Source organism: Durio zibethinus, chromosome 6 (assembly GCF_047325235.1).
Source record: "Durio zibethinus cultivar Kanyao isolate XHJ-2024 chromosome 6, ASM4732523v1, whole genome shotgun sequence".
In the NCBI taxonomy this organism is placed as follows: domain Eukaryota; kingdom Viridiplantae; phylum Streptophyta; class Magnoliopsida; order Malvales; family Malvaceae; genus Durio; species Durio zibethinus.
The window spans coordinates 5,856,407-5,874,456 of record NC_143167.1 but is presented as its reverse complement, the minus strand read 5'-3'; the positions used below and the strand labels follow the sequence as shown (position 1 = coordinate 5,874,456).

The following is an 18,050-nucleotide window of genomic DNA, read 5'->3' as shown; positions in this document are numbered from 1 at the left end:
ATCAAAATATTATAAAATTTATATATAAAACAAAAATATATGAAATTGTTCATTTCATTTCAAATTAAATTATTAGAGTTTTTAATTTAATATTTTGATATTTGAATATTATTATCAAATAATTTTATTTAATTTATTTTACTTATGAAAAATAAAATTTTAAAATATATTTTAATTTAATGTATTTTATTATTTAATTAATCAAAAAAAATAATCGAAACGATCGAATTAATTTTAAAAATTAAAAAAAATTAACTTGATTAAAAAAATAAAAAAATATAATTTGATTAATTCAATTTTAAAGAATTCAAATCAAAATTAACAAAATGATTAAATAAATACTCCTAATCATTCTTCTTACATTTTCCCCACTTTGTTACCCTTTTTCTTCCTTCACATTTATCCTCTTCTCCCTTTAATTTCTACCAAGGCGAATAAGATTTCCTCACCCACATGCCCATTTGAACTAGATATGGGCTTACATTTGAAATCGAACATATTGGATTTAACGGATCATGTTGTCTTAGATATAAAATTCTCAACATCATCAGACTTGATTCGACCCTATGATAAATCTTAATAATATTTTTATATTTTTTTACTCAATAATATTGTTTATCATTTATTTTGAAATTTGACAAAAAAATTTTATCATAAACTTTAATTTTATTATTATTTGATATATTAATTATATATTTTTTATATATAAATTGAACATAGAAGTGTTTAAATAATATTAATTTATGTGTTTACACTCACATTAAAATAGTTAAATATAAAAAAAAATTAATTCGTGTATCCACTTATCGGAACCTAATATATATTGTGTATAATTATATAAATTCAATATATTTTTTACCAATTTCCCCCATTTTTTTCTTGAAAGAAAGAATTTTAAGTTATATGGATTTTTCTTTGTTGCAAATTCCTTTGTTTCTGCCTTTGTGGATTACAAAGTTGAATGAAATGTGACTTATGTCAATATGACAATATTTTCCTTTGGAAACATCTCAACCAATATCGTTTCTCTAAATTTTTTTTTTATTTTCTTTTTGTATCGATCAAAATGTTGGACAATTTTTTTTTTTTTTTTTGTATAAAATGGAGTGATGGGCTGCTGTCAAGTGCTCGAAGCTTAATTGTAGGTAAAATTTTTGTGATTTTATTAATTTTAAATATGATATGAAAATCAAAAGGTTGTTTTTGGGCCGTCACGTGCCAAAAGCACCATCGGCCCAACTCCATGCATGGAAATTAGAAAGTACCGTTGACAATTTGTAATTTTTAATTGTAAAAAGAAGTGGGAAACAGCTTCTGACAAGATTCAAAGCAAGAACAACCAAATTCACCTTCTGATTTCCTGTTTTTCAGTTCCATTACTCCCAACATTTTCTCAAACAAAACCAAACCCAAACGCAAATCCAAACTCAAAAGCTGTCTTCTTTGTTCTTTTACTTGACTAGGCTAAAAATGCCCAACCTCAAAACCCAGCAGCTCCTTGTCCCCTTCCTCATCTTCTTAGCAACAGCAACTTTCCCCAGCGACATCAAAGCATCAACCGACACCAACGGAGTCTACCTACCATGTTCAGACACCAAGGTTAAAATCTCGGATGGGTTCACTTTTGGCATAGCATTTGCTTCCAGAGATTCTTTCTTCTTCAACCTGTCTCACCAACTATCCCCCTGTGACCGCCGCCTTTCTCTTTCTTCTTTGAACTCTCAACTCGCTGTCTTTAGGCCTAAACTCGATGAGATCTCCCTCCTTACTATCAATACTTCCAGTTTCTTCCCGGTAATGATTTCAAAGGATCATTCTAATTTCCCAGTTTTGGGTTTTGGATTTTCATTTTTCAGCTTTATTTTTGGATGTGGAATTTGCTTTAAAGTTTCCTCTTTTGTGTTTCGGTTAAAGTTCTATTCTTTAACTTAGAGACTTTTTATGGCTTGAATCTGTAGAAAACAGGAACCTGTTTGTTGTTGATGTTTTTTAAGTAGTGAAAGTTTTTGAGAAATACAAATGGTTAAAGATTATGAAATATAAAAGATAATCAATGTTAGGAAACATTGAGTTTGACCGCGTTAAGTTTGGCTATTTACATTAGAAACCAACTACTGCCTATCAGAAGAATGGGAGATTATAGTTGAAGTTACAGGTGTTCACAAGTGTAGGTCAATATGGATGTGATTTTTTTTTTCTTTTTTACATAGAACCACTGCCTGGGATACGGCGAAGTTGCTGGTGTTGAGATTTGAACCGAGACTTGCTGGATGCCGCCTCTTAGAGTTGGCTGTTTGAACCGACTGAGTGCTGGGTGTTCATATGTGATTTCAAGATGGCAAGAAAAGGCTTATGGAACTAGGATTTTATTAGAAATACAGTTCTTGACACATTACAGGTGAAAATGTTACTCCTTTTGATGCTGAATAGCTTTGGGGGCAATCTTATATGTCAATAAGTTAGTATTTGATATGGCTGCTCGTCTGAAAGGGGTTTCATTGTTTCAAGAAGAGGATTTTTAACTTCCTGTCTAACTCCGTTTGTGCCTTCTATATCATGTATGGAATTATTATACCTTTGTTTCACTCTTTTGATCTTTAAATGGAAAAGATACTGTTTAGGGGAGTCATCCCATTCCCCATTTGACATCAACACTTTCTTGTTTTAAAAGTCCAACATGCCTATGATCCTACCCTTTTCTTCAACAAGTAGCTGTTATGTATTGGAGCACTTGCTAGGAACATTTGGGTGCAACTTATCTGTCAACAATTGAACTCAATTACGGCGGAAAAAAATTATATCATCTATGAGGAACTGAACATATCAGCCATGTTTAGGAGATGAAAGAAGATATTTCAGTTGTTTTTATGGCCTGTCTGATCTATCATGTTTACATGAACCTTCATTGTCTGTTTTTACTGTTTTGTGTCTGCATTTTACATTCTTGTTTATGCAGCTGAAGTAAGAACATAAAGTTTGAAACACTAAAACAATGCATCAATTCCAAATACGTTTGAACTTCCCAGGATACTTATGGTGGGTATATGGTGGCATTTGCTGGTCGAAAATATGCTGCAAGGTCTGTCCCTGCATTTGTTGCAAACAGCACATACACTGTAAATAGTTTTACTCTGGTAAGGACACATAATTCTGGGGCTTTGTCTTTTATTAATGCTTCCTTCGTTGCTTATTGGGCAAAACAAATTTCTGTCTTAGTAGGTGCTTGAGTTTCAGAAGGGTAGGCTACAGAACTTATACTGGAAGAGAGATGGATGTGCTTCATGCGCAGGCAAATCCAATTTTGTTTGTCTCAACAAACAAGATTGTGCTATCAAAATATCAGACTGCAAAAACCGAGGGGGTTCTGTAGATTGTAGCATTGGGATACAGCTTGCTTTTTCTGGCACAGACAAGCATCTTGCTGTTCTCAACTCATGGTATGAAGTAGAAAATCTCAGGCAATATTCGCTCTACAGTTTGTATTCAAATCTTCGGGATTCGCTTACCAGCCAATACAACAAGTTCTTTTAACTACTCGTGACATGAAGAATTGCACATGATGACGTATTATCTTCCTTTGTAATGATGTTTTATGTTTGTCGCGTTCAAATCTTATTTTAATCTCCCTCTTTGAAGATTTCCCTATCGGAATTTCTGTCTTTTGGCTGATTTTTTCTGAACTCAAGGTTCTCTGTTCTTGCTCGTTTTAAATGCATAGTTCTTCTTACTCTATATTTAGTCATTTGTGCTTAAATGAATAAGCTGAATGATGAACCCAGTCTTTAAAACTGAGGAAAACACTTTGCTTTAACTTTGCAATGATTGTTTGATGGAAAGCAGAGTAGTTGACTAACCAAGTTATTCCTGAAGCTTTGAGAACCAAAAGGCTAAAACTTTGGTTGGCGCAAACGACGAATCAAGGTTCATGGTAGTCTCAATTTGTGTTCATTTTACACAAGATGCAGCAGAATTTAAACTCAATAGTGGTCGTTCTTTGCTTCTTTCAAGTTCTAACTACAATGGTCTAGCTTAACAAAACTAGACAGATATCAATTCTTTCCCTGGAGAAAGAATCTTATTTTGAATGATACAGTCACACAGATACACATGCTTCTCGCACACAATCTTATTTTTAATTATCTTTTCTTGGTGGTTCCTCCTAAAATAAAAACTACAGATGGTAATCTAGGTAAAGAAGATGCATGATATCATTTATTTCCTGTTATGACCAAACCACCTAAAATGCCTGAAACCGACCACCCCCAAACGCCAAGGCCACGATTTTAGAACTTAACATATTCTGGTATCTTAAGGTAATCTAGATGAAGTGACTTCTACTCTAAGAATGAATAACAGTATCAATGTGAGGATATGAAGGGAAATGTCAACAAGAAAGTGAGCTCTCTTACACATAAATTGACTAGTTTCTACTTGAATAAGTATTTGTACAAAAATCTTCAACCTCTAAAGCCTGTACTTTGTTTCTTCCTCGAAACCCTCTACTTTAAGAATCGATGATGTATAAAATGTTTCCCAAAGAAATTGCATGGAATGTTTCTACTCTAGAATCTTGCAAGTACAATACTTGCACAAGAGAAAGGGAAAAACCTTAGATACATGCAGCTTTAAGAATTTATCCATGAAATGGCAACCGTATCACTTGTTGAAGACGGTCAATATACCAGAGTCTGCAGCACCCACAACCCTTTAGACATCAAAGGCATCCCAGCACCATCCTCCGTCCCTAACCCAACCCTTTTCCATTCTTCTCCCCATTTTCTCCTTGAAATGATCTTCTTCCATAACAATGAAATTGGAAGAGCAAGAATTTGGCAGCTTGTGTGGATAAGACATTCAAGAAGCAAGATTTGTGATGCCAAAGTATAGAGTCTTCTGTTGAAAGGCATTGATGGCATAATCAAACTGGAAATGACCAAGTGGAGACTTGAAGCGAAGACCGTATCCAAGTCCAACTCCAGATCCTGGTTTGCCCTGTCTCAATGCTGGATTTCCTGAAACTCGTATATTAAACTGGTCATAAGAAGTACAAATTCTGGAAAGGCAGTTCTGCTGCACTGGTGAATTAGTGATATGGCTTCCATAACATAAAATATAATAAAAAGATAATTAAAAGGTGCCATTCCTTTCACATTCTTATTTACTAGATTTACAACTAATCAATTCCTTTCCTAGATATCTTCCATTGCATGGCACTTTCGAGGCTATCTACACTCAATTCTATTCATAAAAATAAATATTGGCAACAGTACAGTTAATTGTTCCTAGAATTGCAAGAATTTTAACGAGAATAACAATTAGAGGATATAAGCTAAGTTCATGCACCTAAGGCATCTCCAAAGCGATTGGATGCTACAGGATAATTGTTCATAACGCAGGTCTCAAAGTGCCAGCAAAAAAGATCAGAAAATGAAAGACTAGGATGCTTTATCCATGAGTTGGAATATTCAAGATATGATGCATCAATACCAGAATTTGACATCTAAAATCAACTACCATCCTAAAATTCCAGGATAAACCATGTATTCAAGTGAAGAAGATGAAGAGGCCAGCAGATGCCAACGGCTCAGCGTCCTGGTAGGAATTTCTGGCTGGGCATAGTTGTATGATAAATACTAAAAGGAAGCATGTGCTTCATGAGTCGTAGAAAGCCAAATCATGCTGTTTAAACATGTGATACAAAATGCAACTAGTTGAGAATTAACAAAAGTTTAGAAATAGAAACAATGTTTAGTGAAAACTAGAAGCAAAAGATTTGATTATCATTAAGATAAAAGTTTGTCAGTAATTTTTGTGTCATATGCATGTAGATGAATGAGACTCACCAGGTACAAGCCGACCAGAGCCCAAATCAGTTCCACAGTCCAGGAAAACAGAACCTTCCAACATCTTGCTCTGAATGCAGCAAAAAATAAGCTAAGGTCATGTCAAGCTTCTGTTTCATGACATCTACACGATAAGTTAGAATGACACAATCAAATTTTCTAACAATTTTTAAAATAGAATGAACAGTGTAGAAACCAAACAAAACCTTGGTTGTAATTTGCGCCAGGGATTTTTCGGGGCCTTCCTTAATGGATATAATTAAATACAAATTAATGTACTTCAACATAATTTATATATAAACCATTAAGTACTTCAAGTTTAGCATGCACAGGAATTTCATCACTCCAAAGTTAAGTTAATTTAATGACAAATTCATCATTCTAGATTTTAAAATAAAATTAGGTTATGTAGGAATTAAATTACCAGGATGATACTTGGTGTAACTGGGGACCGCACGTATATTTATTACTTCAGTTTTCAATTTGGTTTGGTTTCTATGAAACCAAAATAATGATTCAGTCCAGTTTAAGCATCAAGAAGAGTAAAAAATTCTCTCCAGTTTATAAACAAACCCAAACTTTTAATCATACCAACCAACGCAAACCAAATTGTTTGGTTTTGTTTGGCTTTTCTTTTAAACTAAAATGTATGCTCAAGCATGCACACAACATAGAAGGAAGAAGTACCCCAAAATAATTTAGGTTAAACCATCAAACTAACACAAATCACTCTCTCAATCTAGCAGCTATTGTTTGAAGTTAAGAAATTTCGAATGATGCATACAGCACTGTGGCAGTTAAACATGCCTATTAAACAGCTATCACAGACAATAAATGTAGGAAAAATACCAAATACAGATTCTTAGAACGCAATGCCCTCTATATAATAATAAAGCAATTACATACCAAAGGAAATGTCAGTTCAGTATTAGCAACCAAGCATGATCTTCCACATCCAACAGCACCTTCACCATAGCCTCGCACGCTACCCAGACCACCAATTGCAAATGCTTGATATGGAGCCATATCTCCTACAATGGAACCACCTGTCATGCTGTCCAAGGAAAAGGTAAGAGTTAAGCAAATTTAAAAATGATATAACACCTGATCTAGTTATCTAATCTAGAGCAGGATTCATGCACCCTTCAAAGTCAAGCCAGGAATTCCAATCAATTTTTTAATCTCAAATAAATACTTTATATTTACACTTCATGTAGGACAAGTTGGCTTCTTTTCTTTCTGTAGTATTATTATCTCTAGTTCTGGTACATTGCCAAACAAACCTCTATAAAAGCATCTCTTATGTTTCCTGCACAGTTCATTACAAGCTCCCAAACCATCCTTGTATATCTTGCTTCATCTTTCATGCTAACAATTTCTGCTTACCATTAATCCCCCTCAATACAATCAAGTTTATCACCTCCATGCACCAATGGAGGGGAGGGAAAAGGGGTTAAAAATATAACATCGCTTGCCTTGTCAAGAGAAAGGCAGGTCCAAGTTTGATGCCCTTTGATGCAACAAATTTGAATTGATTGAAGATTAACCACTTGGATAGAACTGGAATTCCTTGTTCTATTTGCATAGCAAACTGAAATGAGGAGAAAAATCCAGTTAGTGCCCTTATTCAAGATACATGGATGGCATATTTCACTAACCATATTGTCGTAGAAACGAGCAAATTACACGAGAAAAGCTGCGATCATTTGCCTTCGCATATCGAGATTCTTGCTTTAAGACTACCATACTGTCATGGGCATTGCCACTGCAGAAGAATTAAATTATTGTCGACAACCAGTTCAAAGGCAAAGCCAGAAATATGAGAAAGCAGGGGTCAAATAATAATTTTACTAGAAAAAGGATGACTGAGCACTATTTTTGGTGGGATGAAGTATTCTACTACAATGGTGTAAAAAAAATTTTGGGGGGGCCATGAACCTTGCCAGTCCCCCTTAGCTACGCCTCTGAACCCTTTCATCATATTGTTTGGAATTGGAAAAATACAGGCATATTTACCTGCAGGTGACAGGAAATCCGTCAAGATCTCTGGTAATGGAGCGCCCGTCATCACTCAACAGGCGAACATTCTGTAAGGTGGGCATCACACATTCCATCCCAAGAAAATTAAGGTACTAATGAGTATAACTGTAATAAATGATTATGACTGCAATAAGCTCTGTACATACCTCAAATTTTATACTTGTTGTGCTGCTCCATTTAGAACTTGCAGGTTCATTTAGATCCAATCCAACTGATAATCGAGACAAATTCACACCTCCACTCCCTGAACGAGAGAAATTGTCCACAGGTATACCATGGACTCCAATCTCAGGTGAAAGTGAGTGCTGGGCCAAATAATTCTAGAAATAAGAACTACATCCACACCCCTACCTCACAAATGGGTTTTGTTAAACAAAAAAAACAGCAATCCTAATTATAATGTAAACTGTACCCTTTGTTTCTTTCTCATCCACAAAGGTCATGAAATAACAACTGAACAACATCAACTACGTACCTGCATGACAAAACATTGTTGAGCAACCCATTGGGGTCGAGGCCTCCGATAAGCTACCAAAATATTTGAATCATATAACCCCTTATCCCACGATACATCAAGCTTCTCACTTCCACCAAATAAATTTGGGTGTTTAATGCAAAGACTGCAACAAACACATTGAATCAGCTGTTGGACTAATACCCAAAATCTAAATTCAATGGCTACTCAATCCAAGAAACCAAAGATACTATCTTTCGAAATTCATTTTGTGTCCCAATTTGCTAGACCATAAGAGGTAAGGAGAAATAACAAAATCTAACAAATATTTCATTCAATATAAAAATCAGAAATTCCAATAATATCTCCTTTACCCACATCTTTTACCAACCAAAAAATGACATATTAACTAAAAAAAAAAAAAACTAAACAGAAAATACCTGCCAATTACTAGGGAAAGAGGACTACCACTGTTCCTGTTAGATAAAGAAAGTTAATTGACCAGTGGAAACCCATTAACCAAACTCCCATAAAGAAGAAAAATAAAGGGTGAAAGAGCAATGAAAAATTGAAGGATTAAGTAAGAACCTTGAAGAAGGAAGCATCATGGAAGCACATATCTTGTGGGTGAAATCAACATTAACATCAATTTTGGCTGTCATTACAAAACCAAAAACAACAAAAAAAACCCAAAAGTTATTATTTTCATAAAGAATGAAGCAATAAATGTGACTGTCACCGTAACAAAAAATGAAAAAAGACTTACCTTTGCCTGCATGGATGCTCTTCTGAGCCCCCATAGAGTCGGCTAGGAAAAAAAAACCATTAAGCAAAGAAAAATGATTGGACAAATGGGTCCGTCTGTCAGTTAGACAAAGATAACATTTTGCATGAAATGAAATTATGCAAAACAGCGAAGACAAAAAGAAGGAAAAAAAAAAAAACGAATCTTGTGTTTTGTGTGATGTTTTTCTTTGGTGAAGGGGAAAGAAGCTTTTTTATGTTTTGTTTTATTTATTTGTCTCACCCAAGTTTTTATGGGTAACAGTTTATCCTACCCAAGTTTGAAGTTTGTTATCTCCTTTGCTTCTTGTTTGCCCTTACTTGCACGTGGGGTGTTTTTATTGGGTTTTTTTTTTTCTTCTTTAATTTTTTCCTTTAAGCCTTGGATAAGAGCAGACAAGGAATCCATAGTTAGACAACTTTCTCAATGTTTGCTTAATAAATAGAAAAAAAATGTATTTTGAAATTAAAAAATAAATAAATACAGTAAATAGCAGATTAAACAATTTTTTCATCTGTTATTTACTAGTAACCTAAGCAGCAAAATCATAATTTGCAATTGAATTTGGACTTGAAAGATTGGATTGGGCTAACCTCAATCTAAGCTATGGTCTAGTCTAAGCCCTTGACCACAAAATGACCCTTATTTAACCCATAAAAGAGAAACAAAGGAGGAACGTAACGCCATTTGATATGCCTTTTCTTAGCTCTAAAAGGTGAAACCTCTCCAAGGCTCCCCTTTCATTCGCGTTATTAGAGAAGCGGCTTCTTCAATCTTCTCAACTCAGGAGCAAAAACTAAAGGGTTGTTTTTTTTTTTTTTTTGTGGGAAACTTTTTATCTGAACTTTGAATTAAAGAAATATGGGAAAGAATGAGAAGACAGGACTGGGGAGAGCCCTGGTGAAGCATCATAATTCAATGATACAACAATCCAAAGAGAAAGGGAGTTTTTATAAGAGCCAACATAAGAAGGTTTTGGAATCTGTGACCGAAGTTAGTGACATCGATGCCGTAATCGAGCAGGCTGACGAAGCTGACCAGCTCTTCTCCATCCAGCACCCCACCCCTAACCTCCTCATCAATTTGTAAGCTTTAGGTGTCTTTTTTATTATTATTATTTGGTTAAATGGGTATTTCTAAAAACTGACTCTGTTTTTTTAGGTTACTGAAAGTTTTGGTTTTTCTATGTAAAGGTTTTGTGTTTTGAATAATTGGTTGGTTGTGTTTTGGGGTTTTATTTTTTGACCCTTTTTCTTATTTATATGAAATTCTGTGTTTTTGTTGGTTATTAGTCTTACAGCTTGGACTTTGATTGTAATAACATTTTGAGTGAGATTCATGGCTAATGGTATGTCTCTTGCAAGGATTCTCAGAGTGGACTGAACTTGTTGTCCAAAGGGCTATGGTCTTATAGGCTAGCATAACTTTTGCACTAAGATTACCAGAACAATGTGCTTTTTGAATTATAACTTATGTTTCTTTGTCTTTCGAGGATTTTATTTAGTCCCATTAGTTCCCCACCCCTACCTCCCTTTTTCATTAAAAGGATTAAACTTAATGTGTTAGCTTAAGGAGATGGTTGGTTGCAGATAAGTATCTAACTCATTGCTAAGGTCAAGTTTCACCACTTTTTTCTTTTTAGAGCATTTTGTTTATAGTGAGTGATTCTCTTCAAGCTTTTATTACAGTCAAGCCTATACTTAAATATAACAGTGGTTTATCTGATGCCTGTTGTTTGTGACTAGGGACACAAGCTCAAGCACCAGTGGTATGACACCTGAAGATAGGAGAGAGCAACAGAAGAAAGAGGAGGCACTGCATGCTAGTAGTCTCCGAGTTCCACGCAGGCATGTCTTATTGTTTTGCCAAAACTTAAACCTAGTTTCATATGTATGATTAGAATCTAAAGAGTTTTTCTTTTCATACAGGCCACCATGGATTGCTGCAATGTCTGTTGAACAGCTAGATGCCAGTGAGAAACAAGCTTTCTTAGTTTGGCGCCGGAGCTTAGCAAGGTTAGGCTATGACTAATATGAACATTATTTGAATCGCTTAAAAGAGGTCAATGACAAATTATGTGATCAAGATTGTCAAAAGTAAATATTTAACCACACAAGGACACATTGATCAATATCCCGGGATATGTCCAAATTTAGCCTTCAACCAGGTCAATAAAGTAAATAGTACCATGCCAACTATAACAAACCCAGAAACAACTTAACTAATTTTTCATTATCTCTAAATAATTTGATGTTGTATTTGGAAAGTTAGTTGTCCAATTATGAGTATTTTTCAACACTGGCTTAAAGGTCCTTGCTCCTCTACCTTTTCTGTTGATGATAGTGTTTGAGTCATGTCTGAAGAAAAAGCATACTTTGAATAAGCCTGTCACATGTACGAACATTTTTTTTATAGGATTGATCATGCTTTGCACTTTTGTATTCACAAATTTGAGCATATAGAGATTTGGATTAATTGTGGTCTCTTGCCCTTTTATTTGTTGCAGCCTTGAGGAGAATGAGAGACTTGTTCTCACTCCATTTGAGAAGAACTTGGATATCTGGAGGCAGCTTTGGCGGGTTCTTGAACGCAGTGATTTGGTAAGATCTTTGTCTCTTGTAATGTAGAAATTTCTTGCTTTTGAAAATGAAAAGTAAAGAACTTTCTACATTGTATTTGTTGTTACATGTATGTTGAAGTTGTATTAGATAGATTTTCTTAAAGCATTGTTGTCTAAGGCATGAGGCAGAATAATTACTCCAGGCCAAAGGTGCTAGATACTAAAAATAAGAAAAAGCTTACTCAAGTGAAGCAAGGCACTAATGAGAAAAAATAGTGATAAATACTCATTAATATTTGTTAACAAAAGATCAAGCATTATCAAGTATCACTTACTCTCACCCTAATTCTTATATCAATTTAGAAGTTTCACTTGGACAATGTTACTCTTATTTAATTATCATAAAAAGACAATAATGGAAAATTAAGAAACAAATGACACTTAAGCCAAGGACCCTTGAAAAAATGTGTGCTTCAGTATTAGGTCTATGTCCCTCAAAAAAGGGAATGGGTTGAGAGGTGAAAGGAAGAAAGAAGGGGGAGAGGGGGGAGAGGGGGGCAAGGCAAGCATGGAGGTAAGGACCAGTTTGGACTTACTACTTTATTTTAGATTTATTTATTGAATGAGAAAAGATTTATGTTTATTTGAAGCGAAGATATGAATTAAAAGCATGTGATTCTGAGGGTCTCTTCATTTATCCTAATTCGATCATGCCTTTTCTTTCTTAATTTTCCTTGTGCTTTTTTCAGGCTATGATATTCACCTTACTGACATTCTGATCACATTATATTCTTTCAGCTTGTGATGGTTGTTGATGCAAGGGACCCTTTGTTTTACCGCTGTCTTGATCTAGAGGTAATATAGTTTTTCTCTTGTCCAGAATATGTTGCTCTTTGGATAGTGCTAAAGTAGCTTGGGAAAGGTGGAGCTTCGACAAATTTGATAACTTGTGACAAATTAGTGAACATTCTGAGACAAATGTACTTATTTGTTAAAAAGAGGAGGTGGGAGGGAATTTATTAAGGTTAGGGCATGCTGCTTCTTCATGCTAGAATGATAATAACTCTTTTCAAATTTTGAATGATTAAAGTTTAAGGTCTGATTAACATGCAGACTATTGTTTATCTGCATGAGTAAAAGTAGGTTCCAGTATTGGAGAGTATATTGCATTATTTCAACTGTATATTATCAAGCAAAATCTAGAAAGACCATATTCAATGGTAGCATTCCAAGTTATGCATATCTCCAAGGTCTGATAAGCAAAGAAATTAAAACTCAATTGATATGATACCCATTTTAATTCTACATTAAAACTGAATGTAGATTAGTTATCATTTATCAAAAATAATAACAATAATAGTAATAATAATAATAATAATAATTATTATTATTATTATAGGATGTTGATCATATTGTGTGTTGTCCATTTGTCCTACTCTCATGCTTGTCCTTCTTTTTATTTGTTTATGTATTTTCATACCACTTAATTGGATGGTGATTACATGGATTGCTGACAAATTTGTTTCAAACCAAAATTCTTAAAATGTAGGCATATGCAAGAGAGATTGATGAGCATAAGAGAACATTGCTTCTTGTAAACAAGGCAGATCTTCTGCCAGTTTCTATCAGGTTTGTTTCAACTACCATTTCTCATCTGCTTTGGATTGATGCCAGTTTCTCAACCTCTTACAATGTTTATTGATTCTGTTCTATGCAGGGAAAAATGGGCAAAATTTTTTCACTTTCATAAGATTCTCTTTGTATTCTGGTCTGCTAAAGCTGCTTCTGCTGCATTAGAAGGAAAAATGCTTATTGATCAATGGAAGACTCAAAATAGCATGCAAAAGAGTGATGATCCTGACACAAAAATATATGGGAGGGATGAGCTCTTGGCCCGTTTACAGTCTGAGGCAGAAGAAATAGTCAAAATGAGGAAATCGGGCTCTAGTGCCCCCAGGTCATCCAATATTCAATCTCCTACTGGCAATGCTGAAGGAACTTCAGCACCAGAAAAGGTAGTGGTGGGATTTGTGGGGTATCCTAATGTTGGGAAAAGCTCAACTATAAATGCTTTGGTTGGCCAGAAACGTACAGGTGTCACCTCCACTCCAGGGAAGACAAAGCATTTCCAGACACTAATAATTTCTGATGAGCTGACTCTTTGTGATTGTCCTGGATTGGTGTTTCCATCCTTCTCAAGCTCAAGATATGAGATGATTGCTTCAGGGGTGTTGCCAATTGACCGGATGACAGAGCACAGGGAGGCTGTGCAAGTTGTTGCTAATAGAGTCCAAAGGCACATTATTGAGGATGTATACAAAATTAATTTACCAAAACCCAAGCCATACGAATCACAGTCTCGGCCTCCTCAAGCCTCTGAATTTTTGAGAGCTTATTGTGCTTCGCGTGGGTATGTTGCCTCTAGTGGATTACCTGATGAAACTAGGGCAGCCCGCCAAATCTTGAAGGATTACATTGACGGAAAGCTGCCTCACTATGAAATACCACCTGTTATGTCTGATGGATTTGGTGAGGAAGATGATGGGAAATCAAGCTTGTCTGATGTTAAGAATTCAGATGCATCTGATGTTGAAGATTCAATGGAAGATGTAAGTGAAGCTACACCTGTGTCGGAGCATGTACTGGATGATCTTAGCTCCTTTGACCTGGCCAATGGACTTTCATCCAAGAAGGCAACAGTTAAGAAGTCAAATGCATCCCATAAGCACCACAAAAAGCCCCAGAGGAAGAAGGATCGATCATGGAGAGTTGGGAATAATGATGATGATGGAATGCCAGTAGTCCGAGTCTTCCAAAAGCCAGCGAATTCAGGTCCTTTTAAGGGTTAATAAAGCATCCACAGATGATGACATAAGGAAGAGAGATAACCATATACATACAGCTTAGGCATGCGTATGGTTGAAATGCAGTTTTGTTGATTTAAAAATACACATCCCCCTCTTATGGGGCCTAAACAGAAAGTAGATACATTGGTTGGTGTATATCTTATTGTTGCACTCTTTTGTTTTTTTTCTTATCCCATCTTGAATATCAGAATATTTTGATGGAAAACAAGCCTTTGTTCAACGTTTAGCTGCTGCTTCACAAGACATTCGGAATTGATTCTGACTAGAAGTTCAAGGTTCAAAACTCCTATTGAAGCCTTGAACTTTACTTTTACTAAAAAAGGCAATCAAATTATTCTAATTCTGACTTGATCAAACTTGATTATGGAGCATTGAGATAGTCCAAAAATGATTGAGAAATTTTTAATTACCAATGTTTTGAAGACAAGTACATGTAGGTTTCACGACTGCAGGTATAGGGTATGGAGCATTGAATCTTGTCAACGTCATAAGAAAGCTCCAGTCTCCATGATTTTCCAATTAGCTAAGCCTCTCAAACTTATGCAAACTTATCCATGGGAAAATGACATAATGGATAAACAAATGAATAAATTGAGAATATTTTTTTCTTTCTTATTCTATGAATTGCTTCTACAAATATTGTTCAGTTTTCTTGAATTGTATTTGTAATTGCTTTTGGAAAAGAAACAAAAACAATCTTCAATTAGTAGGTCCATAGGAATATTCACAATCACTAATAACCAAACAAGAAAAAGGTTAATTTGGTGGTGAAAATTGATGGATATTCCATATATTTTAGTATTTTTATTTGCATATTTCATTTCCGAAGAAAATATTAGGTGTTTATAACACTCTAGCACTTTTCCCTTTTTTTTTTAAATGGTTTAGTTTTTTTAAAAAAAAAAAAAACCTAGGAGACCCCTATGTTATATTAAAAATATAATTTAATTTTTGCACTTCAATTTCAAAATAAGTATACTTTAACATGTGACTCAATGATTGATGTATTATTTTTTAAAATTTCATTTGGATAGACAGTGAGATTAAAAATAATAATAAAATTTATTGTAGTTAAAATTAAAACAAAGTTAATATAGTTATGATTGAAAAAAAAATTTAATGATAAATTTATGTTAATTTGTCGTCACTGAAATTAGTATTTTAATTCAATTGAAAATACAGTAAACTTAATCGTACCATAACAAAAGTATGATGAGATCTAAACGGCTACTTACTCAATTTAATAAGACTTAAATCTTCTCTTCTTTAAATAAAATAAAAAAAAAACGATGAGAGAGGCGATGATCTAATTAGAAATATCCAATATGACACATATAAATTAATTGCTACAATATAAATAAGTTAAGTTGGGTAGATCCATTTACAACCTATCTATTTAGATAACTATATAGATTGATTAATATTTTTAGGACTTGGAGCCTCTTTAATTAACCTATTCTTTTTCCAGCTGTGTCATACGACAATACCCATTTAATAACTTTAAGGTTATATTAATAAAAATAAATCAAACTTTATAGTTAGATTCGAGAGATAAGTTAAATGGTTTGGTAGAAGAAACAATATGCTGCCCTTTGATTTGGCATTTAATTAAATATTATAAATAGCATTTGATAATGACTCTAGCTAGTAGGAGATTCCAACAACCCAAATCCATTTACAACTCCATCTTTTTTTTTTATTAAAATCAAAGTGGAATTTATTTATATAAGTTATCGTTCTATTCCCTACTAAAGATTCCTGTTTTCTTAAAAGCAAATTTATTTTTAAACTCAGAGATTAACTCAAAACATTTCATTCATTGAGTTTAACTCAAAACACTTTCTCTTCTTTGGTTTAATATTTCAATATTACTTCTTCTTTGGTTAGTTTTAAGTGTTATATTTATGATTAAGTTTACTTGTCATAAATTGATAGATTTTGCCTTAAATTATTTGATAAAATTTTGACACGTGGAGCGACAAAATATATAAGCAAATAGCATCATTTTATAAAAATATAAAATAAAAATTTTGAAAGGTTTTGTTTAAACTTATTGATACCATAAACTTATTAAACCTATAAACATGTTTATACATCTTATTTTATCATTTTATTATTAATATTATCTAATAGACATATTTTTTAATATTCTATATTTATTTAGATATAATGCATGTATGTGTATATGGTATATGCATGTGCATATTTGGTGTTTCATTTTATCATATTTTCATTAGATTTGTGAGTCATTTGCATATATGAATTCATGTGCATGATTTTATTTTCCTCTTTTGTCAAAATAACCTTGTATCTTGTCCAATTGTTAACACATACAACCTAGCCTTTCCCTCCCATTAACTTTTCTATTCCTATGGAAGGGAAGATTTCATTTTAAGTTAGTGACATAATTAAACTTTAAAAAATTTTAACTAACCATATGAAAGCACTTTCATATACACGAAACATAATTTTTTTTTTAGTAAAAAAATTTAGAAAAAGATAAGTTATTCAATCTTTTAAATTAGAGTAAAATATATCATACATAATAATCTAAGATAAATGACTGCAGATCATACATTCAAAATAATTTCAACAAATAATCACCGAAGAAACTCAAACTCAAAACATTTTTATTAAAAAATAAAAATCTTAACTAATTAAGTCAATCACTTATTGATTATATATTAAACATAGTTGAATTTAGTCATATGCTGCTAATCCTCTTGTTGAATTCTAAAGAAAAAGACTAGTATACAAACCATATATAATATACTAATTCAATATCCCTTCAATCTCTTAACCTTTTAGGCATTTATATTGTTTTTTTAATTAAAAAATTATCTCATTTATCGTTAAGAGAATTTATAAATTATTCTGTAGAATTAAAAAATTATCACATACTCTATTAAAGTATATTTAAAAATTATTTATATAAAAAATACATGTGATAATATTAAGATTTTTTAGGAAAATGAATTGTGATTCTAATAAAAAAGTTTATATTAAAATCTAAATCAAAAGGTAGCATCTCATCACTGATTGTCTTAAAAAGGGCATATTTTTTTAAGAGATTAGGGGATAGCATGCCTTCCAACTTCAAAGATGCTTTTATAAGATTTTTCTCAGCCGGAGCCCTCTTTTCATATGATATGTTCCTGTCACTCTCACTAATCCTTGACATGATAGTTTGTCCCCTGGCCTACCAACGAAAATTACAAAAGAATTTAATTTAATTTTTAAAAAGATTACTCTCAAAATATTGAAATAAAAAAAAGTTATTTTTTATCACTAAAATCAGAGTTTTGGATTCTTGACCTTTTGTTTCTTCAAAGATGCTTTACGTAAAATTTTTAGAGTTTATATTTATATATTATTAATAAATTAATTTTAAATTAAATATTCATTTTAAAATTTAAAATAATATTAAAACAGACATTGCATCGGTTCAATGTTAGTTCTGTGATAGGTATATTATGACTACCATACAAAATTCATATCATAT

At 33.2% G+C, this 18,050-nt stretch overlaps 3 protein-coding genes across 4 annotated transcripts; 2 read left to right on the top strand and 1 right to left on the bottom strand.

Annotated features, from left to right (window-relative positions):
* Positions 1-1,292: 1,292 nt before the first annotated feature.
* On the top strand, positions 1,293-3,734 carry LOC111284607 (uncharacterized). The gene is made up of 3 exons (XM_022873363.2): positions 1,293-1,794; positions 3,027-3,134; positions 3,220-3,734. Exons 1-3 carry the CDS (start codon positions 1,471-1,473, stop codon positions 3,529-3,531), a joined length of 744 nt encoding a protein of 247 aa, XP_022729098.1. The 5' UTR covers positions 1,293-1,470; the 3' UTR covers positions 3,532-3,734.
* A 615-nt stretch (positions 3,735-4,349) lies between these two features.
* On the bottom strand, positions 4,350-9,393 carry LOC111284606 (protein SUPPRESSOR OF PPI1 LOCUS 2, chloroplastic). Of its 2 annotated transcripts, none has more exons than XM_089761972.1 (11): positions 9,104-9,393; positions 8,926-8,992; positions 8,778-8,813; positions 8,359-8,503; positions 8,030-8,188; positions 7,860-7,930; positions 7,554-7,608; positions 7,319-7,434; positions 6,750-6,897; positions 5,844-5,913; positions 4,350-5,012 (listed from the first exon to the last, which is right to left on the bottom strand). In XM_089761972.1, the coding sequence occupies exons 1-11, from the start codon at positions 9,135-9,137 to the stop codon at positions 4,855-4,857; spliced, it is 1,059 nt and encodes a 352-aa protein (XP_089618098.1). In that variant the 5' UTR covers positions 9,138-9,393; the 3' UTR covers positions 4,350-4,854. The 2 variants fall into 2 exon arrangements, with proteins under 2 accessions (XP_089618098.1, XP_022729096.2); XM_022873361.2 differs by having other exon boundaries at positions 7,530-7,608; positions 9,104-9,388.
* A 394-nt stretch (positions 9,394-9,787) lies between these two features.
* Positions 9,788-14,789, top strand: LOC111284605 (GTPase LSG1-2-like). The gene is made up of 7 exons (XM_022873360.2): positions 9,788-10,206; positions 10,867-10,968; positions 11,050-11,136; positions 11,628-11,721; positions 12,480-12,536; positions 13,231-13,310; positions 13,399-14,789. Exons 1-7 carry the CDS (start codon positions 9,983-9,985, stop codon positions 14,528-14,530), a joined length of 1,776 nt encoding a protein of 591 aa, XP_022729095.2. The 5' UTR covers positions 9,788-9,982; the 3' UTR covers positions 14,531-14,789.
* The last annotated feature ends 3,261 nt before the right edge of the window (positions 14,790-18,050 follow it).